A 26364-nucleotide genomic window follows, 5' to 3' on the forward strand; every position below is an offset into this window, starting at 1 on the left:
GCTCATGCTGGAGCGGCAAGACCGCTATATGGAAGAGACCTTCGCATTTTATTAAATATTGTCAGCTAAGCATAACTTGAGGTCAAATTCCACGTTCAGCCTATATACACTTCATCAATAGGTATAGCTGAAATTCTGACTATTGTTTGTTGGGGAAGAGATTTTGTTATTATTTTGCTAATTATGTAAAATGGGGTCATTTTTGAATTACCTTGCACTGATCATCTTGAATTGTCAAATTCTTCAAGGAAGCATGTGTTTACTTGCCCTGCTCTTCCAGTGGCTCTTCAAGAATGTCCTCTATTCCTCCTTTAAGCCCTCAGCAATGTACGCTTCAGCAGAAGAACTGAGGCAAGACTGAGGCCTTCCCTGTTGCTGACCACCATGTTTCCCCATGGGATTCATAAAATAAGGTACATATTCAGGTGAAAGTGGATCTGTATGGACTCAAGAAGGATCATCTTATCTTGGTACACAACCTGACAAGATAAGTTATTGTTGGGGTTGTTCAGCCCAGGGAAGAGAAGGCTCCAGGGAGACCTTATAGCGGCCTTGGGTCACAACTTAAAGGGGGCCTACAGGAAAGATAGGAGGGGACTCTTTATCCAGGATTGTAGTAATAGGATGAGAAGTAACAGTTTTAAACTGAAAGAGGGTAGATTTACGTTAGATATTAGGAAGAAATTGTTTACTGGGAGGGTGCTGAGACATTGGAACAGGTTGCCCAGAGAAGTTATGAATGCCCCCTCCCTGGAAGCGTTCAAGGCCAGGTTGGATGGGGCTTTGAGCAAAGTGACTTAGTGAAAGATGTCCCTGTCTATGGCAGGGGGTTTAGAATTAGATAATCTTCAAGGTTCCTTCCAACCCAGACCATTCTATGATTCTAAGATAATTCATCTGGCTACATGGCTGGGCCCGAAGAGCAGTGATGAATGGACTTAACTCCAGTTGGCGGCCAGTCACAAGTCGTGTTGCCCAGGGCTCAGTATTGGGGCCAGTTCTGTTTCATATCTTTATCAATGATCTGGATGAGGGGATCAAGTGCACCCTCAGTAAGTTTGCAGATGACACCAAGTTGGGCTGCAGTGTTGAGCTGCTGGAGGGTACGAAGGCTCTACAGAGGGATCTGGACAAGCTGGATCAATGGGTCGAGGCCAACTATATGAGGTTCAACAAGGCTCAGTGCCAGGTCCTGCACTTGGGTCACAACAACCCCATGCAATGCTACAGGCTTGGGGAGGAGTGGCTGGAGAGCTGCCTGGTGGAAAAGAACCTGGGGGTGTTGGTCAACAGCTGGCTGAACATGAGCCAGCAGTGTGCTCAGGTGGCCAAGAGGGCCAATGGCATCCTGATCTTGTATCAGGAATAGTGTGGCCCGCAGGACCAGGGAGGTGATAGTGCCCCTGTACTCGGCACTGGTGAGGCCGCACCTCGAGTACTGTGTTCAGTTTTGGGCCCCTTACTACAAGACGGACATCGAGGTGCTGGAGCTTGTCCAGAGGAGGGCAGCGAAGCTGGTGAAGGGTCTAGAGCACAAGTCTTATGAGGAGCAGCTGAGGGAGCTGGGGTTGTTTAGCCTGGAGAAAAGGAGGCTGAGGGGAGACCTTATTGCTCTCTACAACTACCTGAAAGGAGGTTGTAGTGAGGTGGGGGTCGGTCTCTTCTCCCAAGTAACAAGCGATAGGATGAGAGGAAATGGCCTCAAGTTGTGCCAGGGGAGGTTTAGATTGGATATTAGGAAAAACTTCTTCACCGAGAGGGTGGTCAAGCATTGGAACAGGCTGCCCAGGGAAGTGGTTGAATCTCCATCCCTGGAGACTCATGTTAAAAGACATGTAGATGTGGCACTTCGGGACCTGGTTTAGTGGTGGACTTGGCAGTGATAGGTTAATGATTGGACTTGATCATAGAATCATAGAATCGTTTAGGTTGGAAAAAACCTTTAAGATCATCCAGTCCAACTGTTAACCTATCATCATCATTAACGTTCATCATCTTAGAGGTCTTTTCCGACCTAAACAATTCTATGATTCTGTGTCTGTAGGAATGCTCAGCACTTCTGGAAAGCACTTGCATGTGTGTGCAGCACCATCATTCAGTGCAGGCAGGGCAGATCTCATGCTTCTGGCAAGCTACGGTAGTCCTGCTATGCAAATGGAAGAGGATGCAGCATGTGGCCCTTCTCTGACACTCATAAAAGCTCAGAGATCTGCAACTTAGGAAAGTAATTTCTTTAAGATACTTTACTAGGAGAGTGATTTTTCAGGCTCAGGAATTGCCTATGAGGGTACCAGGTCTCAAGATTGGGCCTTAGTAGGAACAGCTTTTTGGTGGGAGTGGGAGGGCACGGCATTGCCTATTAGGAGATTCTTGTCTTACCAGCTTCTCCAGTGTCATAGTCACGAGGGTCAGTAAAACCCATCAACCTTTAGACAGATCCGGAAAGTCTGATAAATCTCTGTGTGAAGGGAGGACAACAAGACAATAGGATTGATTATTTTGGGACTTACTTCCTCCTTTGTGGCACGCAGTAGTATTTACACTAAAATTCTGCTGTTAGTGACTCAGAAAAGAGAATGCTTACTTTCTAGAAGAGGCTGGGGGAGAATGTCAGGGCTCCATATAAGGACTGTATTAAGGAAAAAAAAGGAGCAAATAGACAATGACTAGCTCTGTTCAGAGGGTCTCAAAACAGACTTCATGAGTCTGCAATGTTAGTTTCACAAGTGGTTACTGCTAAATATGTAAGAATACAACAATGAATCCTCAACCTTACCGTGCAGATCTACATGACTTCAGCTGAACAAAGCAGTCAAGGACCAGTCTAAGCAGGAATAAATAGGCTGCTGTGAACTCTTTTTCAAAAGTCTCTGGACTTCACAAAAGCCTTTTGGGCATCTAGGCAAGATCATTAGCTCTATGAGAACCAGCAGAGAGCAACGTTCCTGTTTTTTCAAATTTTCTGGTAGCTGACAGGACATGCTGGTTGCTTATTCAAATCATGTTATTGGCAGCGTTGTAGGTAGCTACAGAGGGTAAATATATACATATATGTTTATTTGGGGGGGGGTATGTATATGAGAGAAGATTATTTTAAAGCTGTTAACTGCGTTTATCATAAACCCAGGTTTTGCATTTCCTTCATGCTGGAGACAACAAAACCTGTGAAATAGCTGTCACCTGCTCTGTGTCTGAAATGATCTGATGTTATTTTCAATCTGCAGCGCTCTTCAGTTAAGAGGAATTGCATGTTTACAGATGGAAGGATCATCAAAGTCTTTCCTTTGCTCGTTTATGCTGTTCAGTCTCTTGATGTTTAATGTATAATACAAGCAGCTTGATTCAGATCTGCCAGCCTGGAGAAAAGTCAAATCACATACAACCATCCCTACAGTTGAGCACTTGCCTTTCCTGGAGAGCTTAGTTAAGCTGTTCAGATATAACATATCAGTGTTTTCTGTTATTCAAGTATTTCTGTGAATTTTTTTAACAGTTATCTTTAAACATGTCAGAGAATTTGTAACAACTGAAAATGGAAGAACTAATCCCTGAATAGTTTGCTAGACATTTTTCTATCAATGCTGTTTTTCTAGACATCTGGCACCTGTTTGGGGAACAGAAATGAACCATGCAAAGAAAAATAAGCCCAATTCAGTTTTGCCTGTCAGACTGCTAAGGACACAAACATTAAATTTAAACACACGCAGTTAATGCCTTTAAAAGGATGAAAATACTGCAGTTTTGTTTCCCCACTAGATTTTAATGCCTAAAGATATTAAAAGGACTGTTCAAAAAAACTAGCATTGCCACAGATTGTTTGAATTCATGTCAATATGTTTGTTATTTAAAGACCTTAATTACCACATTCTTTTTTTAGTTATAAATATACACATGCATAAATTGCACTGTTATATCTTGTAAAGAATTATTTTGTTTGCCATTATGTTCTCAATATTTTTTCAAGCCTCCCCAGAACTATTTTAGATTAAAACTATATTCCATGGTTAATGTATCCTTTCTGGTTTTATTTGTTACAAAGATTTCAATTCCTTATTCTTACTCTTATTCTTATTCTTATTCTTATTCTTATTCTTATTCTTATTCTTATTCTTATTCTTATTCTTATTATTATTAAATGGCAGAAATAAATGTGTGTGCTACAGCTTTTGGAAGAGAGAAAAACAAATGAGCACCAAGCCACTAAGCCTTTAGTTATGACTTTTTTTCAGTATATTTTCCTCCGTGAATCACAGTAATGAAGTCTTTGGATTTGGGTACTAGAACTATAATAAGTTACAGACTGCCAAAGTCACTTAGGAAAAGCATGAAGCATACTCTTAGAAGTATTTATGATTGTGGAGTTTATCTTATATTTTTGAAGCCAGCAAAAAACACGGAATTTTAAATAAATTTTCACATTTTCCTGTAATTTCCTGTAATGTAATTTTTGTGCAGCCAGTGTGTTGAAAGTTATCTATATTATGATGTGAAGAGAGAATAGATACTGTTTTTATATTACGTATTTTGTTCTACAAATATTTTGGTGTTTTCTGCTAAAATATCTGTAACACTGTGGACTTTTTTTTGCCCTAAAATTTTAAAAAATCTTATGCTTAAAAAGCATATCAACCCTCTGTAGAGGAGAGGTTACGAAATACATTGCCAAGGACGATGTTTGACACAGTTTTCATGAATAAGTTTACTGATTAATAGAGCTTCTAAAAGTATTCTAACTAGAATTATTCTAATAAAAATAATTTAAAATGTTTTGTTTTCTAAAAGTTGAAATTTGATTTCATATTTTCTGATTTTTTTCTTATTTTTACAAGTGATTGAAAGTGGTAAAAATCAGTAGAAGGCTGAAAAATAGAATCGATCATAGAATCATAGAATCGTCAAGGTTGGAAAAGACCCTTAAGATCATCGAGTCCAACCGTTAACCTAGCACTGCCTAGTCCACCACTAAAACATGTCCTCGAGCACCACATCTATCTGTTCTTTAAAAACCTCTAGGGATGGAGACTCAACCACCTCCCTGGGCAGCCTGTTCCAATACTTGACTACCCTTTCGGTGAAGAAATTTTTCCTAATATTCAACCTAAACCTCCCCTGGCGCAGCTTGAGGCCATTTCCTCTCGTCCTATCACTCGTTACTTGGGAGATGAGACTGACCCCTACCTCGCTACAACCTCCTTTCAGGCAGTTGTAGAGAGCAATAAGGTCACGCCTCAGCCTCCTCTTCTCCAGACTAAACAACCCCAGCTCCCTCAGCAGCTCCTCATAAGACTTGTGCTCTAGACCCTTCACCAACTTCGTTGCCCTTCTTTGGACACGCTCCAGCACCTCGATGTCCTTCTTGTAGTGAGGGGCCCAAAACTGAACACAGTACTCGAGGTGCAGCCTCACCAGTACAGGGGCACTATCACCTCCCTGGTCCTGCTGGCCACACTATTCCTGATACAAGCCAGGATGCCATTGGCCCTCTTGGCCACCTGGGCACACTGCTAGCTCATGTTCAGCTGGCTGTCAACCAACACCCCCAGGTCCTTTTCTGCCAGGCAGCTCTCCAGCCACTCCTCCCCCAGCCTGTAGCGTTGCATGGGGTTGTTGTGACCCAAGTGCAGGACCCGGCACTTAGCCTTCTTGAATCTCATGCAGTTGGCCCCGGCCCAACGATCCAGCCTGTAAATACTAAGATAATGTTTTAAAATTGAAAAAAGAAAAACAATCCATTTTGATAGAAAAGTAATTCCTGGTCTCTTCATGTGAACTGTTCTTATTTTTCATCTAGCTGTATCCCTGGGATGATGGTATGTTGCTGCTTTCTTACAAGCAGAGTCTAGAAGAGCTGCCAGGTATTGGTGTTAATGATAGGAGTTGTCATACCCACTGTTTTATTTCGTTTGTCCCAGGTAGAGAACAGTTGAAAAAGAAAAAAGTGTGTCAGGGGAAATGTGTAATGCGTTGAAAATTCTCTAAGCAAATGATCATAATGGTCCATGTGTTCCCATTTCCTTGAGCAGGCTCGCGTTCTCTGTGCCAAATCCTTATTACATGGGGTTCTTTTTCCTTTAAGCTCATATTTTATGATGTAGGAAAGAGAAACATATTTATCTCCTTTTTTTTCTTCACTTAACTATGTCATCAAGAGCAGCTGAAGCTCAAATATGCATCTATTTTTTTACACTTCCAGATAGTTTCAGAAGCTCTCTTCAGTCAACCAATATGCTTTGGTGATCGGAAACAACAAATTATTTGCAGATATTCCTTTACCCCTTTCCAAAAAACCTCCTGTCTTTAGGAATTAACATTGTGTGGCCAAGGAACTGGAAGAAAATATTGCTCGCTAAGGAGACTTGGTAATAGGATAAGCTATAGTCTATCCTATAAAGTAGGATACGATATAGTCTGTCCTATAAAGTAGGACAGACAAATGCACATCAAGATTTATACTTTTCTCTAGGTGTACTTGACACTTAGTAACATGAAAAGGTACTGGCAGTGAATCACCATTGGCAAAGATGGGGAAAAAACCCTATGAGCTTACTATACAGAAGTGTATTTTGCCAAAAGTGTAAGTTGCCCCACAGGAAAACTTGCTTTCTGCTTGAAATGATGCTGCTTATCTTGCTGAAATTGAAGACTGTGCCATCTTCAAGATTTCTGTGCCAGTGCTAGGGTGAAGCACAATCAATATGAAAGCAAAACTTCATTCATTCAAGCTCCTGACAGAATGATGGATAAAATTGAATACATCACATGAAGAGCCAACTCCATTATCCGAGGCAGATTATCTGGCATGCACATAAACAATGCCAGGCTAGTGGGACAACTAAGGTTAGGGAGAGTACCATGTAAATACAACATCTCTAGTGGTGCTTAACATCAGTCTAAACCCACTTTTTAAATTCAGACATGTGCATGTCAGTCTTTTTCCGAACAGGTGAGCAAGAGCGAGGGCCTGAAAGACAGGTTAGGGAAATTGAACTAATTTATCTCAATTGTTAAAAGTGAATTTTCAGAAATGCCTTCTTTTTTGAGAGGCTATAGTTCATTCACCTAAATTTTTTCTGAACGGCTGAGTGCACATGTGACTAGCGTAAGTTACAGAAATGTGTACCTTGGCACCCCTCAGTTGCTGAGCAGTTCTGGTTTTATTGATGTGGACCATAGAAGTCTAAAGGAGAATACAAACAGGTTCTGAATCTTGGCTTAAGAAGGTGGCCGATTTCTCAACAAACAGATAGATTGGTGTTTGCCATAAGACTATTCATATATTTGTAGGCACAGCAGAGCATGTTCATGCTGACCACTGCAGGAGTCTAACCTCCACACAGTTCAGAGGACCAAGCTGTAAATACTTCAAGTTTCTTATTTTTAACAGAGTGAGAGGGGTGCCTCCAATGAAACGATCGAAGAACGTACGTCAGATGTCTGAAATACCTAATGTAAACAGTCCCTAAATCATCTAATCTCACTTCCTGTAAACAAAAGGCCATGTCATTTTTTTCTCAGAAAATGGATTAAAGAGGACTTTTAGTACACTGCCTAGTATCGTTTCAAAGACTTAGAAGGATCCATGTTTTTCTCTGTAAACTATACCCAAAACATTTCAAGGTTGACTATGCCCAAATTTACCTTCTAATTGTTGGACTGGTTATGTCTTTATCTGAAACACTTGTCTTCCCCATTTTGTCTTCCCCATTTTCCACTGTCAGATATCTGTGTGTGCACCATGATAAGTGGCTTCTCAGTGTTTCTGCAATAATGAGTAGATAATAAGGCTCAAGAAGTTTAAGTTAAAAAGCTTTTCTTTTTAGAACCTCAGTTATTCTGTGGTCCTGACCTTTCTTTTTCCTTCTTGAGACATAGATGAGCTGGACATCGTTCCAATAGTGGTTTTGTAGATTCTGGATTACATAGTACAGCAAGAAGAAATTCCTGTTTATACTTGATTTTCGTCTCTACATGTGTAAAGACCACATTAACCCTTCCTTGTGCCGCAGTGTGTGGGGCTAGCCAGCATGACCTCATACTTCTGTGCTACTTTCCATGACAGTCTCCCATACTGGCTAGATTTTTTGTTTCCCAGTGTTCTGTTTCAGTACAGTTAAATGCAATGGTTTTTGAAGTTGTTAGCATTGAATTTTAGGTTACAGTAAAGTGTCCTCTTAGGGTTTTTGGAATCCAGAAGTTGTGTAATCTGCCAACTCCACCATAGTATGTTATAGTTTGTACTGAGACATTATAAAAGTAAAATATTAAACAACTCTGGAGCAAAAAACAATTCCTAAGGTAAAATGCACATATCAACCCTTTTCTTTGATGTCTTCTGCATTAAGGTTCGAGATGTGTCAGAGTTAGCTTTTAATCCATTTTGATGTGCCTTATTAATTGCATGTAATTTATGCTGCTGTTTAATTATGCTGCCATAGGGCACAAAATCAGAAACGTTGAAAACAATCCAAGTATGTTAAATCAAGGCAATCTAGATAAGGTATAGGACCCATAATCTTTACATGTGTATGAAGTATTTGGCAAAATCTACTCTTTGTTAAAGCATGATGTCTGGCACTATATACTATTAGCCTGTAAATCTTTATGGATGTAAACACAGTTTATTTTTGCTGTTATTTATGCCCAACACTGACATCTGGCTAACCAGTCATCACCCCCAGGCTATTTTTTCAAGTACTGAAATCAGGTTGGTTGTTTGCCAATTGTAAGGAATTTCCTCAGTTTTTCAGTTGTTGTTAACTCAAGGTTAGTATTTTTTCAGTTCTTCTAATATGAGTTAGGACTGAAAAAAACTGAGAAATGGATATAGGCAGGGAAGGAGGAGTTTTCAGAAGCAAAATGCATTAGGTAAGATGATATGGATCAATGTGCCAGCAGTGTGTACACAATAGATCTGCTTATGCTTCACTACATGAGACTTTACTGGTAGTACCAAGGTAGTCCAGTTCCTGAGTGAAGGTAGTTCATGAAGACAGAGCGGCTGGTTCAAACTAAAATCTAGCAAAGCACAAAGGAGATTGATCAAGTAAAGCACTCTGAAGAGTTTTTAAGTTCAGACTTTGTGATTGAGGACATATATCTCATTTGGTCAATTCAATCTGTAGTTCAGGAGCATTTTAAGTTTCTCACTGAGATGAAGCTCTCGTATTGCAGTATCTGTAAGTCAGTCTTTTTCCTCTCTCTGTTTCTCTCTGAGACTGCCATTTTTTGTGGGTGTTCAGTGACCTACCCTCACTTCCGAGGTATACCACAGCAGTGAGCTGCTGAGAGTGATGAAGCCAAGAGTTCTTAGGTGGCTCTACGTAGGTGTGCACGGCTGTCTTTTTAATCCTACCATAGCAGAACATTGTTTTTTACCTAGCTGAGGAGGATGACTAGCACACTTGATAAATGCCAGTCTCTCACCTGTGGTGTTAAAAAATGCATAGATGCTAGATAATTACCTAGCATTCATTACTGATATGTAGTGTCAGAAGAATATGGAAATAAAATGTGGACAAGGAGAAAATTAAACTACCAAAGAATCATTCCTTAAAGTTTCCCTCTTCCTCTCCAGCTCCTCTTTTCCTGGAAATGCTATTGATCTCTGTAGCGATTTTATCAAGCTTGGTTTTTCAGAATTGAGCCTCCAACAGATAGAAAGAAATGTAAAAATGTCGGAAGTTTCATACCTGGAAAAAAACAACAGAAAATTCTTTGCTTTCTAGAAAAATAACTGAATTTTAGAATTTAGGAAGATGGGATTGTTTTTTTGAGAATTCCAGTGTCAAAAAGGATGATATGGCTAGTAACCCACAATATGTAATGTTACTCAGACAAACCTGATAGCTGTCATTAATTAAGTACATCTCTGAGAACTTCATGTAGGTTTAGCCTTTACTGATTTTTTTGATAATATGGAAATCTGTTAATAAGTAGCATTGTTAAGATTATTAATTTAGGATAATCTGATGGGAACATAATTGTGTTTCATACATTTGGCACATAGGAAACAGAGAAAATTATTTGTATCATTTTAAGAAATAGGAAGCAAGCTTCTGGAAAGCTTTATGCTGGAATCGGTGTGTTTAATAAAAGCTGAAAAATGAAACAAAATAAACATATGTTGCTTACATTTTTATGTTGCTTACATTTTTATGTAATGTAATTTTTATTTTGAATGAGGCAGCATTACAAGTGCGTTGAAGGATACCATGGAAATACAAAATAATCTGGAGGATGATGGACAGTTCTAAATGGGGTTTAAATTCAGATAAACATTACATAATGCATTCCAGACACATGGCATTATATATAAGCATTGTTGCTGCAGAATGCTAGATAATGTTTAAGCTCTTCAGCCCTCAATACTCCTCCTTCAAGTCACTTTTCAGACATAAGTAGATAGAAATCTGATTGTAGTATTGCTGGAAGGGGAGATTGCTTGCAGGAAGTCCCTGACACTGTACTTATGATCTCTTGAGTATAGCTAAAATGATGTATATGTTTACTTACCCAACCAAACACAGAAAAGAAAGGTATCGGTAATGGCATCAGTTGTCCCACAGTCTAGAAGGCTTAGGCTTCATGGTCAAAATGAGACCATGATATGAGTCCAAATAAAATTTCTAGCAATAGCAAAGTTATTCAGTTAACCGTTGGTCTTCCAGCCCTCACTCGCTGATGACAGAAACTGGTAGATACAGGGACTCCACATGCGGTCACCTGGTATCAACACTCTGCATGAGCTATAGCTGTGGGTTCCTTTTAATCATAACTACAGTTTGATTCCTGCCACAGATACAACTTAATTTTGTCCCTGTATTGATTGCATTTACCACCACTGTGGACTCGTTAGCTAAGTGGTAGACTGTCCCTCTAAATATGAATTGGTTTTGTTTTAAATACTTTAATCTTATATTGGTTTGAAAGCTTTCAAGCACGTTTGAGACATCACATGGAATATTAATGGTAGGATGATAGTTTCAAGTCGATACGCATGTAAAAACACATGGCAGTTCAAAAGTTAATAATATGTATTATGTGTTACAGTTGCTGAGAATGAATTTTTCCAAAGGACTGCCTGTTCACCTAAAGGAAGTATCGTTAAAGGTCCTTTGCTGTGGGCTAGAACCTGAATGCAGCATTGCAAAGCAGGTTACTCGTTATTTACCCATACTGTTTTGCAGTCTGTGGATTGCTGCCTACTTCCCTGCACAGTTTCTATTTTGCTGCTGAAACTTCAGATTGACCCTTCTTGGAGAATGTGTGGAACAGCATGCAAAGCCTATTGCAGTCTTTTTCTTGGCTGGGGGAGAGGAAAGGAGACATTTTTTTGAGTTTTCTCTTTTAAAAGTTCTCATAAAGATTTCTTGTCACGGCAAAAGATATAGAGCGCTCTGGGGAAAAAAGCAATTCCCAAGTAGATGGTGGTCATTTAAATGTGGGTCATTTTGACACTTAAATTTCCATGAATAGTTATTGATAATAAACAAAACTTCAAGACTTCACAGTGACAAAATTATTCCAGGAACAAAAGGTGAAGAAGGCTTTCCCAAACGGTGTAAGGCATAAACGGAGCAAATGGATTCTATTTCAGTGGGGCTACCCTGCTCTGATAGCTCTCCCTTATAAACGTTGTCATTCAAAACTAGCATATTTCTCCATGGTCTCTGACAATAACACTCTGATAGTGTGGGGGTCAGTGCAAGGCAGAATAAAACAAGTACAAACAAAATGTAGTGCCAAGCGGCAGTAACTGTAAGCAGGTAATCTGGAAAACATACAGACAAATCAAGTGTGGAAGTCACTATAAAAAAAAGCAGGAAATTAAATAGCCACAGAAAAATTATTTGAGTCTGACACTTACAAGTAAGTGTGCAGAAAGTAAAAGAAATGTCTGAATATGCAGTTGCACATTGAGATAACAAAGTACACATTGCTGAAGTTAGCCAGTAAAGCATCCAAATGCCAAGGTGATGAATAGCAAATAATGCAAATAATGAAGAGCCTGTGTTCACAGGCGAAGCACAGTGCTTCTCTTCTGTACAGAAGCACCCGCCGTGCCGGTTTCTCCTGTTCTTTTCACATTTGCCATATGTCATCGACGATGCTTGCTGAAGAGGCTGTCAGGGAAGTGTCTCCGCACAGCCACGTGCGCACACTTCTGTTTGGCTGTTCGAAGGCCTGCTCAGGAGCATAAACGCTGTTCTTGTGCCTTACCCGCCGGTGCCTATTTAGTTCCTCTTGCTGCGTCGTCTCTCAGCAACAGCACAGCACTGAGGCTCTGCTCAAGTGTGTCGCTGAGACATGCCTTGGCAGCGTTCACGTCTGAACAGTCGCTCCTGTTCTGGTCTGCTGGAACTCCTGACTGTGAGTACAAAAGGGGCAGAATAGCAGGAAGTGCGAGATGGAAAAAAAAGGTGTGAGATAAGGCAGCCAAGGAAAGCAGTGCTCATTTACCTTCTGTTCCATTGGCTTCTTCCTGCTGTGACTTGCTTCTGCCCAGCTTCATGTGACAGAGTTTCACTAGCTTATTACTCATGTCACCATTTAATTCCTTAACTAATTGATGCTGTATGTTTGGGCAGGATGTGTGATTTGCTTCTTGGATATAATAATATAGAAAATTCACAAGCATCAATAAATAACTGTGCTATCTTGGCAGTATGTTTTCCTGGTGCTGGTCATTTTGTGTATTAGCTTTTAAAATGTCTATTGCAGCGGTGGCAATAGTATTAGACTATTTTTATAGTTGTTCTATGGTTGTTCTATCATCACAAAAGGATGATCAGTGTCTAGTTTATCTATGTGCAGACTACATTATTGTCTCACAAAACAATGTCCCAGTGCTAGGATTGCTTCATTAAGTTTATGCTACATAGACATAATTATGCAGGAGCTAAGAATAGCTCATCTAATTGAAAATAATGATTATAGAGAAAGAACGGGTTTGATTACTGTTACTAAGCAAGCACATACCGTACAACCATTCATGAACTGCACAGAACACATATGGGATTATACGGTGTATTTGTTTTGATTAACAGTTTCTTTCCCCCATCCTGAGTACAAGTCGAAGGTGTTACTGCTTATTTGCTCATTATCTTTTTTCTCAGAGACCTAGAGGGACCTGCGAGAAGGCAGCACAAGCTGATATTTATCCAGTAAATTATGACAAGCTAAGCTTTAAAATAACATTCAACATTTATCCCCTCACACATTTTAGGGAGGATGTAACTTAAATAAATCTTCTCCAGGCACCACTGATGAAACTGTCTATGTGGTTTTTTTATGTCTGTGTTTATACTAGTACCCTACGGGATTAAACATCCTTTTAGAAATGCAAAGTCTGCCATACTGTTAATCTCTTGGTGCTCATTCTGGTTAATACTAACATTCAATTCTTGCTTCATCTAAAACACATAGAACTCTTCTTTATTCCTTGAAAATAAAACTGAATTTTTACAGCGAAGTTGTTGACAAGTTTTCATTTATTTGATTGCTGTTGATTAGTATCACCAGGCGCATGGGATAAAAATTGCTGCTGCTGTTGTCCTTTTAACTAATTTTTTTCTTACTTAAGTGTCAGTTTGCTAGTAGAATGTTATGAGAAAATTGCTGGGATCATGAACTTTAATATGTCTGATTTAGAAATGTTATTAATATCTGTAGATGCTCAAAAACCTCTGCTGATTTGCCATGTTTAGCTTCCCCTCCGTTCTAATGAACCATTTCATAGCTCTAGGCTATCTGCTAATGCTGTAAAGGCAGAGAGAGATCATTGCCATCAGGAATTTTTAAACAGATGACTGTTTCAAAAATGAAGTGGGGAGGGAAGATGGGACAAACAGTGATGCAATCCTGCAGTAACACAACTATCAATTTGCACGGTCTGGAATCAGAGGTACTTGCACAAGCTGTTCTTGAGGCTTTTTAAGAAACAGCAGAAGGAAAAAAGTGGAAGCAGAGGGCAGATTACTTTATGAAAGTATTCCAAACTGTTGTCTTGACTTCAGAAAAGTTGCCTTTTCAGATTGTTTTGGATTTGAAATTCAGTGAGTTACAAGAATTTAAAACTGTTAAGTCCCCATTTATAGAAATACCTATTGAAGCATCAAACACATTTTCCATCCCATTCCTTTCCAACATGGTCTGACTGTGGAAGACATTTCTCAGATTTTTGGGGCAACGTACCTCAATTTTGCCCTTCAAAAAATTTGACATGGCACCCAGCATTGAACGTTAACTTTGAAATGTAAAGGTAATAGCATTCCACAGGCCCCTTGAACACCGTGTATCCTGATCTCACAGACGCCTGTTTAGGAGTCGGTGTGGTGGCCCAGTCTGACCTTCTGTACCTTTCTGTACACATTCTGGTAACGTGTATTAAAATCATAATCCCAGGTTTTGGTCAAATACCATTTTTTTCTAGTTAGAAATTTTAATTACAAACTTGGGCTGTAAATTGTGTACCTACAAGTAAATGTGATACAAGGGTGAGCAGGACTGAAGAACTGAGAGGAATTCTGAAATACTTTGACTGATTTGCAGTTACTCACAGCAAGTGGGCATAAGTGCACTATACAGTATGGTGTATGGTAGCTGAGGACAGTAGTCCTTTGCTCTCACATTATTGATGCAACTCATAAAAGACTCCTCTGCATATAAACTGTTTTCTACTCTGTACAGAACTGCACATGCAAGAGCTAAAGCTGATGCTGCGGATCAGGCTGCTCAGGCTGCTCGCCAGGAATGTGATATTGCAAGAGCAGTTGCCAGAGAACTTTCACCAAATTTCTACCAACCAGGTAATTATAGATCGGTTTTCTTGTGGCTAGATTTTTTTTCTTGCAGTGAAAGGTTTCTGTATTGTTAAAAAGTTGATTTCATTTTTAATATAATTTATACAGAAACAATAGTAATGTGTAGTTAATGAAGAGTCTACATTGCTCAAGGAGATTTTGTTTTAATTTTTCAATCATTTGGTGACTGTTGCTTTGTATAAAAACAGTTGAGTGTCGAAAAGTCAGCATCAAGCATACAACTTTGCCTCAAATTAATAGCTTCTTCAGGATGATGTCAAAGACGGACTTCAGAGAACATAAATCAACAGAAATTTGGTTTATTTCTAGAGTGTGTTTATTAGGGGAAAGATTCTTAGCTTTTTTACTGTCCAAGGAAATTACTGAAAGTCTTGGTTAGCTAAGGACTGAGTTCTGGAAAATGCCTTACCATTACACATACATAACCTGTGAGGGAATCTGTCTTTGTTATGCCTGTGGTGTTCTGTGGAACATTAGTCCCATACTCAAAGTATCATTGAATTAAATCTGTGTCACCTGTATCAACATTGCAACCCATTTTTACCTGTCACATGGTTTGGAAAGTTGCTATAAAAAGAAGCAAAATGGTGTTTGCTTTGTTTTTCCGGTGTCTTTCCATGAGGTTGATATTTTTGTGTACTGCTCTTTAGCTTAAGATTTAATAGATAAACTGGAACTCCACTTGCCAATTTAATTTATTTTCATAAGTCTGTCCTTTCTTTCACCTGTCAAATGAGTTGAGTCATATCTTGTTATTACTTTTCAAGGACTTGCCTGCACTTGTACGCTAATATAGATTATAGCTCTGAAATTCATTTTCACTTGCCTTCATCTTCTGCACATCCTTGTTTTAGACACAAACCCCTTGATACTTAAATGTGCCCATATGGTGGATGCAGGCTGATATCGTGACCTGTAAAATCAAACACCATTCTTCAACATTTTATAGAATCATTTTCTAACAATCCACCTATTTCCTTCAACTTTTAGTATAAATGACCACTATATATAACTTGTTACTAAATCGTTACTGTCAGTTAGCTTAAAGAATACTTGGTTTCTTCTTTATTCCTCAGTATTTAGTTGTAGAGAGCAGTCTGTTTATTTTGGGGTTGGGAGGGTTGGGGCACTCTTTTCTTTGTTTAGTGTGTAAGTCAAGGGCTGTTCACTTCATGCAGGTTAGAATCTCCATTCCCCTTATCAGTCTTGCAACGTTTGTTTGTACCCATCCTGACATAAATGCATCTTTCTTGAACATCACTGTCCAGAACTGTAGGTAAAGCTCAACAGAACTATTTCCAGTAGTAAGACTTTACTGGCTTTGAACTGGTATCAATATGTACCTTTCACTGTTGGAAATGGCCTCAATACAATCTCTCCTGTGGACTTGTATTAGTGGCCCATACTTACTCCTGTGATATCCAAGTCTTTTTTGTTCTTCATTATTTCATTCTTCCATCAACTGATGAACTCCCAATTTATAGCAGCAGTTCATCTTACCAGTCATAAGTTAAGAAGTCATAATCTTAGCCCTGCAAAGAACTAATAACAGGACCCTGTCAAAGGAAAGCTTGATAGAAGATAGAAGTAAGAGGGAATTAAAGCATTTGGAATGAAAGTATTTCAAAGCTGCCAAACCATTGAAATAAAGAAATGGCTAGAGTACTCGAGAGAAAATGCAAACATCTGATGGTGTGAAATTTGACACCAAGAAGTCCCCCAGATCAAGAATTTTTAGGTGTCTTTTTTTACTTCCTGCCACAGGATATGAAGTAGCATTGCTGACAAATTGGCTGAGACGTGGGGAGAGAAGGTGCGGGATTCTTATTTTCCTCTCATTTAAAACTTTTATTCCAATTACAGAAGGAAAAAGTTGTATCCCTTCCCCAAGTGTGGTTGTATACGTGTACAGTGATGTAACAAAACATCTCTCAAAGTTTACTTACTTTATTCTTTGTGTGGAAATGTCTATCAATTAGCTAGCTACCTATCAAAAGATAAATACCTCTTTTGGAGTCTAAATTTTAAATTTCCTCATTATTTTCAAGATGGTCAAATACATCATATTTGTAGGCATTTGAAAAAAAATTGCTATTCCCATTTCTTAAGTAACTTTAAGATGCCAAAATGTTAATGAGATTTCAATTATCCCAAATAAGCTGCAGCAAAACACCAGATTCATACATCGTTGTGATCCTTTCAAATACTATCATGTCAGAGATACTTTCCATCCAGTGTTCACAATGCCTTTTTCAGATACATTCTTTCTGAGTTGTACCAGTTAACCCTGAGACTCACCTGTACACATATTTGCTTATTTAAGTATTTCCCAAGTGTCATGCTATGAGTTACTGGACAATGTTATCATTGGCTTTTGTCATTTATGGTAATAAACTAGATAAATATTTTTAAGCATTTACATTCACTTACACAAACAGCAGTAAATACCTGCTTTTCAAATCGCATTGTTCATATGTTTGAATGAAAACAAGGTAACCATTATTGCTTCCTAATAGCACCTTCTCAGTTGCTTGAGCTTTTTATTTTTACAGTACCGTTATAAGTTTCTGTTAGTGCTACTAAAAGGTAATGATAAGTATTGTATCTTAGTCTCTGAAACTATAGTTAAGAGAAAGCTTTCCATTGTGCTAAATTGTCTTGAAAATAAGTTATTGTGGGAAAGTGTAATTTTTCTCTGATTGCTTAAACTGTTTAGTACAGTAGGCAAGCATGCTGTCAGCAATGAATAAATGTACGTAGTCTATCAAGAAGTCTCTTGAAAGAAAGAGAGGAAAAAAAGTGAAATACAAATACCTCTCTGTAAACAATAGTTAAGCATTTTTTTTCTATCTTAATGAGTGATCTCTGCATTACCTACGGCCTAAGTCCATTTAAATATTTGAAAATCTTTTGATAAAGCTCTTAAATTTCAGATTCTTAAAAAGCAACCTTCTGGGCCATATAGCCTAGTATTACACACAATTTATAATTACAATGAATATTCATCACTCATTGTACCATGACAGTTCTTACTTCCCAATTACTTTCTCTCACATTTCTTTGTGTTCATTAAGACATTCATCAGAAGCTGCCAAGAGGTTCTAGCTTCGTAATGTAGTTTAAAAGGAGACTGAAAGGAGAACAAAGCAGTAGGAAGTAAAGTAGCATTCAGCAGGTGAGAATCATAATGTCAGTCTGAATCATGAATATTGAAGTACCGTATTAATCTTGAGATTTTGCTTTCCCAGTAATTGATTACCCTAATATTTGCATATAAGGAAAGCAAGTATGATTGAAAAGGTCAGTGCCATGGTGTAAGGTCTTATAAGGTTACAGGGAGCTGTTTTCCCTAAGCTTGTTCAAGCTAGTCTCAGGCAAGACCCTGCTTTTACTTTTGCTGTAGCACAGATTTCGCTACTGACTAATAGCAATGAGGATGGTATATCTTTGCAGAGCCCTACCCACAGTGCTATATCATAGAATCATAGAATTGTTAAGGTTAGAAAAGACCCTTAAGATCATCAAGTCCAACCGTTAACCTATCACTACCAAGTCCACCACTAAACCATGTCCTCGAGCACCACGTCTACCCTTCTTTTAAATACCTCCAGGGATGGAGACTCAACCACTTCCCTGGGAAATATGTTTCGTAAATTTAACAAATGTTGCAGTCTGTATAGAGGCCATACCTTACAGGCCTTTTTATCACCAAATAAAATGAATTTTGAGAAATCTGAGCTCTGACCTGTTTGTTTTTGCATCACTAAACTTCTAGATGTGTCGGAAGAGAGCATACCAGGACAGGAAACAAATGAAACCTGAGTCATGTCCTCATGCAAGGGAGTCATCCAGGGACAATTTGAGATTGTCTTTGCTTAGAGAAAAACAATAAATGCTGTTTTGTGTCTCTTGTTAAAACCTAGAGAAAGGCAAATGACTAATGGGAGTGCTGTATCAAAGGTGTAAGAGAAAAGAAAGGCTTTTGACACCCAGTAAAAAGGGGGAATATTGTTCTAGGCTTGCACAAGGTTAATGGACGCTTTGACTTACCCATTCATTCTAAATTCTACAGGCCATCTCTAGGATATAGTCTTGCAAACTACCAGGAGGTAAGCTAAAGCATAAACTTGCACGGACTGGACAGCTAAGCCATAATTGTCTGTGTGCATATATATCCTGCAGCAAATGGATACTGCTCTTTCATTCAGTTTGAATGAATAACATTTGATTAAATGAAAGAGGGGTAAAACTACTTTGCTGCAGGGTAAGAGCAGTCTGGGCACTTTAACATGGAGCAATTATGGTCTGGAAATTCAGATCTTAATTGGTTTATGGCAGATTATTTGTCAGGCCAGCCAGCTGCCAGGCAAACATACATGGCTCACCAGAAAAATTTATCCAGCCTTTGAACTCCTAAACAAGGCAAGAGAGAAATCAAGGAGCAGTTTATCAATTCACGCTCTCTAAATAGATGGACAGAATTTCTTTAGCTGAAATATATGAGCAGAGAACAAAGATTTCCTAATAAAAAGAATAAGAATTTGTAATTTTTTACCAGCATTTTTTTCCTGTAATGTTCGGTTACTGTTACAGCAACAGTATTAACATGCTGAACATCACTTGTTTCAGAAATAAGCATTTTAAGCTTATGATAAGGCAATTTCTAATGGTCTCTAATGCCTTAAAGAGCAACTGTGTTTTCCGTTCTCTTTTGACCAGTGGTGGATGTCTATAGCCTCGGAATAAAACACATCCTTCCCATCTTCCTCCTCTCTGCCATCTCCACCTCCTCCAGTTCACAAAATGCAAACTCCATATGGACAGGAAAGAGAGATTTCTGCCTGATGCTAATTAACTGGAATGTACTGGCTAAATGCATGTGGACCAGGCCAGATATTTTTATTTTAAAAGCCAATTACAATGAGCATTTTGCCTGATCAGAGTTACCAACCATGCCATCAGTTTGTGCCTTAAAGCATACGGAAGCTCACTAGTTATTCTTAGTCATACAAGAGCCTGTTCATTTTCTGAAATTATTCGACGTACAGCTTCATCATCCTCACACAACTGTGTGATCCGGGATTCTTGCTATGGCATCTTTTCTGTACAATTTATTGCCACCGTCCTCTTTCTACACAACTCTGGAGAAGCCAGAGCCTATAAGAAGTATCCTAAGGTACTTCTCTTGTATTTGGTAATCAAAGAAAGAAGGTGTGTTAAAAGAAAAGGTATCAGTTTCAAGCTTTATTCTTGTTCTCCCCTCTCTTTTTATAACTCTTGTCATACCAGTCTTCACAACTTGACTTCCAGCTTTATCACCAGTCTCACCAAGTCCTAGGTACAGATGCCTCCACCCTTCCACATCTTTCCTTTTGCCCCGTATGAGGCCCATCTAGCTTGCTGGCAGTCTGCACCCATCCTGCCCCACTGCCATGCACGCATGCTGGCTCAACCTGCTCCCCAGCGTTCCTGAATGTATCTGGGACAAAAGAGCGTGCTTGGGAGAAGGCAAAGCAATGACAGGTTGCAAAGGAGTAGCCTTAATTCTTCAGGATGCTTTCTCAATCTCTCCAAGATACTTTTCAGTCACATAATCAAATGATTTGCTTAGGAAAAAATGTTCATTATTAGTTTTGAGCAAATTAACTTTTAAAACTAATAACAGAGAATCAGTTTCCTGTAGAGAGATAAGGCTGTTACAATCACTGTAATTTTCACAGGCTTCCATGAAGTACTGAGCTAGTTAATTTGCATCTAGATACAACTTGTGGTTGCCTAGTAAAAGCTGCAGGATCTGACTACAAAGCTAGATAGATAGGCAACTAGCCTGGACTAGCTTCAGTGCTGTCTCAGGTATGTTGGTATCTTGAAGTAGCTTCTTGAATTCTAGCCTAGGTATACCTATCTAAGCTGCCACCATAGGAGTGTTAATTACATGTATAATCTGAGAGAAAGAGGTCAGTGCTACCTTAGAGTTTTAATTGCCTCCTTTCTCCTGTTGAAAATTATTCATTTGCTCCCCAAAAGAACCATTCCTTCCAGGACACAGAACCTGCCCACTGTTGGCCTGCTCCAGTAAATTTCTATATTGGACTGCCGCAGTGTCCATCAGCCAAGGACAAGATGAAGTAGGGTCTGTCACATGGGAGTATTATCACAGTGTCAACATTTCCATTATAAATCCTATTTATAACTGCATCATAAATATTTGTTCTATGTTGAAATTCAGCTAACAAGGTCTGTACTGTGAGAAGTTTCCTCACAGTGCTAATTTTCACTAGAGTATGGTGATTTATTTTGAAAGGATTTTATTATACTAGTGAAGGCTTAAATTATGTTGAAAAAGGTTTCTCATGTTATTGTTTTAACATGTGATAAGGGTTACATTAGCACATCTCTACAGCTGTGCTGTTTACAGTGCCTTGTGCTACTTGACCATAAGCAGTTAATGCTTGCTGTGAGCTTTTTTGCTGTTGTTTTTATAGGAAATGAGGAACGAGAGATGTATTTCAGAGGAAAGGGTAGAACATTAGAGAAAAATAATCTTCGCAGCTGCATTCTGTGTTCGTCAAGGCCAGAGAAATAGATGGCTAATATACACGGCATTTTATTCCAAGAAAGTCTGCAAGACTGAAGACTTACATAGAAGTAGAGATAGCGTAGAGAGAAATCTGAAAAAGAAAGATGTTTTTCAGATTATAGACCTGAATAATGTAAGGTAATGTAGTATTGTTCAGTATGATGTAGAAGATCATGCTGAGAATTTGAAGGAGATGAAGATTTCTACCTATTAGTCTTGTAACAGTTATTCACTCAGATCATAATCTGAACAGGAGTCAAACCTGGAACTGAAACACAGCCAGCATGGAATTGGTAGTGAGATTAAACAGGATGAAGATTGTAAAAAGAGAAGGTAGAGAGACCAAGAACAGAGTAATCTGAGATTATCTTCCTTGGAAGCATAGTTAAAAAGTGAAAGAAAAATGAGGGGGAAATAAAAGGATGAATTACAGAAGTTAACAGAGGAGAATTGTTTGAGAAGAGGAGAATGGCCAGCTGTGTCAAAGGAGGATGAGAACAGAGTACTGATGCTGAGAAGTGACTAAGAAATCAGCAGAGGCTCCTCAAAAAGTATCAGATGAAGAGCAGAAGGTATTTTGTGAGGGGCCACTGCCAAACTGTGAAGAGTAGGGGATAGATTTGGAGAAGCAGTAAATGGATACTGCAAACTTAGAATTTAGAAATGAAACTTAGAGTGCAGAAGTGAAGGGGAAGAAATGACCCTGTGAGGTCAGAATGCTAAGTGGCATGATGAGAGGTTTCTCTTAAAATACAAAAGATCAAGAATATGTTGGGAAAGAAGCCAGAATAGGATGGAAAACTAAGCAGATCACATGCCCTAGTTTTACCAGAATTAAATTGATTGTTGTATTTCTGTAGTTCTGGCATTTGCAGTGCAGCAGTCAGTTCTGTTAGCCCACTTCAGACTCTTAAGCTTCTTAATTGATTCCATTGCTAGATACAAGAAATTAATTTTGCCGGATGTGCGATGCAGCTTAATGAATGCTGTCTCTGAATATTGAAAAATACTGGATTAACCCTCTACCCTCCAAGAAAACTCATAAAACCATATATTTTAAAAGCAGTAAATTTTGAGTCTCTTTATTTTACTCCTGCTTTTGCATTTTTCAAGTTCATAATTTCAAGTGGTTTTTCTATAAACACAAGGGGATAAAGGAAGCTTCTAAAAAAATGAAGTCTAACGTTATCATATAATCATGAATCCCTGTGAAATATCTGAAGTTTAAGTAAAGGCAGTAATGCATATCTAAATCTGTGACTAGAATCGGTGAACTCTAAAACTGTCTAGTTATCTCCATGTTACTTTGCCCTTCTAAATCATTCAAATGTAATTTCGGTTGTTTGGTGACATACATATATTTCATGTCTTCCCAGTACTGAGCCTTATTGGCACATATTCCACAGGCATAAGAAGTGCTGACATCTAGAGCTCAAGCCCTGGGTGCATATCCTAGGGTCTGCTTTTTTTTTTTAGTGGAAGAGTGGAAAGGTGTTCAGAGAAAAACAGTGCAGGCACTGTTCCTTTGATAAATAAGGATTTTAAAAGAGCCAAAAGTTAGAGGGCTTTGGCAAAAATTTCACTCAGTTATTAAATTTACTGAAGAGCAATGCCATTGTATTGAAAAGCATCTGACAGCTATGAATAATATTTTTCTCCTCCTCCTAAAATCTCTAGATCATGTCATTTTGTGGTTGTTTCAAGTTGCTTGCGGAAGTGGTTGCAGTTTTATTCTGAAGCTGTTTGGTCTGTATTAGCAGAGCAACTACTACAATTTCAGTAATTTCTACTATCTATGTAAACCTGCATACGTGGACAGATGCATCAGGAACTTGAGGGTTGGTTTGTGTAAGAAATTTTGTTTAAAATTGTTCTCAGTATATGATAATCAAATTCTGAAAAGACAATCAAATGCAAGGAAGAAAAAACTGCTGCTTCCTCCATACTTGTATGTGGCCCAAGAGGCAATGTATCTGATACAACTTTGACAGTCTATTACCAGTCTCCCACTGGGAACTGGGATGCTTATGTTAAAAGTTTTGATGTGGAATAGAAAGGCAAACCCATGACCACTATCCAAGAGGAGAGAATATACTAAGAGAACAATGAACAATAAATATTAACAGCCAAAAGTATCCTGGTTTTAATGTAAAGCGTAACTGCCAAACTAGTTTAAGTTTTGATCCTGAACTTCATCAAATATAGTGTATTTTCCTGTTTAGCCAAAAGACAAGACGTGACACTTACTAATCTATAATGTTTTCAAAAGGAGAATCAAATGTGTTTAGATAGTTTTCCTGTCTGATTCCAATAGGAATACTGGAGGTTGTTGATGAGAAGAAAAAACAGCAAATGGAAGTGAAAAATGGCAGGGAGAGAGAAGCCTAATAAAATGACGAGCAATTTAGCAGTCATCTCATCTGAGTCTTCTCTTCTGAGACTAGCCAAATATGGGTGCTATGTTCATATTTGTATGATATGGTGAACAGCATATTATTTAAATCAGCAGGTAATAGTGAGTGGTATGTTAGAAGCTGCAACAGAGAAAAACAAAGTTGTTAATGACATTCCACATGTAGCTGAAAGTGAGTGCTGCCGTTTATGGCAGTGATCACTCACCAAATGCAAGCTAGTTCGCAGAATTATCAGACCTAGTATTTAAACTGAAGACAGGGACTTGCTCCTCAGAAGTGCTACGAGAAGCCTTTAAGGGCTGACAGACTTAGCCAGTTGGAGATGAGATGTGACCCTGCTCCTGGTGAGGTCAGCTGCCAAACTCCCATGGAGCAGGATGATAGCCATGCACTTGAAATGTGATACGGCAGGAGAGGCAGCTAATACTCTTCCAGGCTGTATATGCAGAAGAAGCACGTCATGGAGAAGAAGGGTAATGGTCCCTTCTCTGCGTGATCCCAGTGACACTGAATCTGAAATATTATGTATAACTTTAGACATCGTCATATCAGAAAGATGTGGACGTGCTGGGAGAAATGTAAAGAAGTGTGGACTCTACTGGGATTCTACTGGCAGCTATTATGCCACATTAATAGTCTCTTTATATATATACAATTCATCTTTTCAGAGAATATGCAGTTGTGATGAGAACAGAATTATAGCCTTTCACTTCTGCCCATCCTTTACGCTAGATATAAAGGAGCCTAATGAACATTACTGCTGCAGTTATGATTTGCTAAATTTTCCAGTGGATTTTTTTCTAGTTTTCAGAAAAATGTTCCCATGATCAGAGGTGCATGTACTGTTCTTAATAATAGCAGTAAAACATCCACTGACGCTAGGCTTCAGTCTCCCTCATGCCCCAGTGCAGCTCAGCTGAAGTAAAGTAGGCTTTAGATTTTCTGTGAAAAAGCTAAAAGCTTACCTTCTCAGTTATCTCATATTAAACAGCCTGCAGGCTCAGAAGCGTTCAAGTAGATTATAGTACGTGTGTTATTTAGCTGGGAATGTTCACATTAAATACAATGTGTGTATATTATCTAGCCTGGAAAAAAGAAGCCTGTCCTATATACAGGAGCCATATGCAACACCATATAATCTTGCAAATATTTTTTGAAGTTCTGTCAGTATTCATCAACAGAGAGTTAGGGTAAGTAAAGCAAGCAATAATTAAGGTTGCTGGTCGTGAGCAATTTCTGTGTCCATAAGCTGATGTCCCAGTGAGGTGTTAGAGAGAGCTGCACAGCACTCCTAAGTGACATCTATCAGGTAGGGTAAATCTGTTACATTTTTCTGATGGTAATGAATCCAAAAGTATAAGGGCCTACAGTCTGTAATCTACTATGCAGATACAATTATGAATTTTGTACCCTGTTTTGCAAATGTCATGGCTACTTTAGTCACCTACTAAAGCAGGCACAGAAATGGAGCAGAGGTTGGATTTACAGTCAGAATAAATACATTCTTCTTACTTAGTGCTGACTGCAGGCAGTTTTTGAGATTCATTAGTCTGTTCTTTCCTGCCTTCAGATCTTTCAGTGTGTGTATGTCTACTCTATAACAATGCATTTAGAAAACTTCTGAGGAAAAGCTCTTACTTTTAGGGATTCTTTTATCCTTAATTATTTTTTAATTATTTATTGGAGAATACAAAAAATGAAAAATACAAAAATACTGTATATATATTATATTCAGGTATGTTAATGGTAGGATGACTCGAATTAATTTCAGATTTGGAGGAACTGATAGGAAGGGAGAGAAGAGGCAGTCTGTTTTCATACAGATAGGAATTGCCCTAACGTCCCTGTTCTGTCATGCTGCTGCTAGGCTCACACGTTTGTGATGTTGCATATGATGTGGATCATTCGGTGGAAGTCCATTTCCTTTTTTGTTGTTATTGCTGTTATTAACATCTCAAGTTCATGTGCTTGAGTAGACGTTTTAATATTTTCAAGAGGTTTCTTGCAGCGCTGTGAGATAACATAATGCCATATACTTTGCAACAAATACCTCTGTGAAATGCAGAGAGACTAGCAGTAAAGTAGGCAGTTCACAGGCCACACCAATAGCTCTCTTGTGCTGTGTAAACATCAGAGCAGAGTAAACATAGAGGCATAAAAACTAGCCTTGGTTTTGGCCAAAGTGTATGCGTGTCACTGTATGTGTGGCTAGTAAATAACTAACTCAGCACTCCTGATCTTTGTCTAGTCCATTACAGGAAGTGTTTGATGTGGGTTTTCAGAAGGCCTCATCATTTTCATTGCTGACAAAACAAGGAAAATAAAGTACTGGCAGATATTTTAAAGATGGTAGATAGGTATTCTAGCAAAACTACCTGGAAGTTGTTTATGATGCTGCACAAAACTGCTTCCTGAGCAGAGATAGATAAAGTAGTTGAGAGGGCAACCTTCATACACAAGAATTTGTATGTTTGGGGTTCTTCTGCACTTAATAAGCAATTCCTATGGGTGATTGCCTGTTGTAGGTGCTTATCTTTACTTAGCAAGA

The 26364-nt window shown here is 38.7% G+C and overlaps 1 protein-coding gene across 5 annotated transcripts in view; it reads left to right on the top strand.

Annotated features, from left to right (window-relative positions):
- JPH1 (junctophilin 1) overlaps nucleotides 1-26364 on the top strand; it is a 94770-nt gene that overhangs the window by 43819 nt on the left and 24587 nt on the right. For all 5 annotated transcript variants that reach the window (XM_087751355.1, XM_087751339.1, XM_087751332.1 and 2 more), the window contains exon 3: nucleotides 14689-14807. In XM_087751355.1, coding sequence (XP_087607481.1) covers nucleotides 14689-14807 — 119 coding nt within the window. The remainder of the gene's footprint in view (nucleotides 1-14688; nucleotides 14808-26364) is intronic.

This window comes from Nipponia nippon, unplaced genomic scaffold, assembly GCF_047370975.1.
Source record: "Nipponia nippon isolate SJK-2023a ecotype South Korea unplaced genomic scaffold, ASM4737097v1 scaffold_1, whole genome shotgun sequence".
In the NCBI taxonomy this organism is placed as follows: domain Eukaryota; kingdom Metazoa; phylum Chordata; class Aves; order Pelecaniformes; family Threskiornithidae; genus Nipponia; species Nipponia nippon.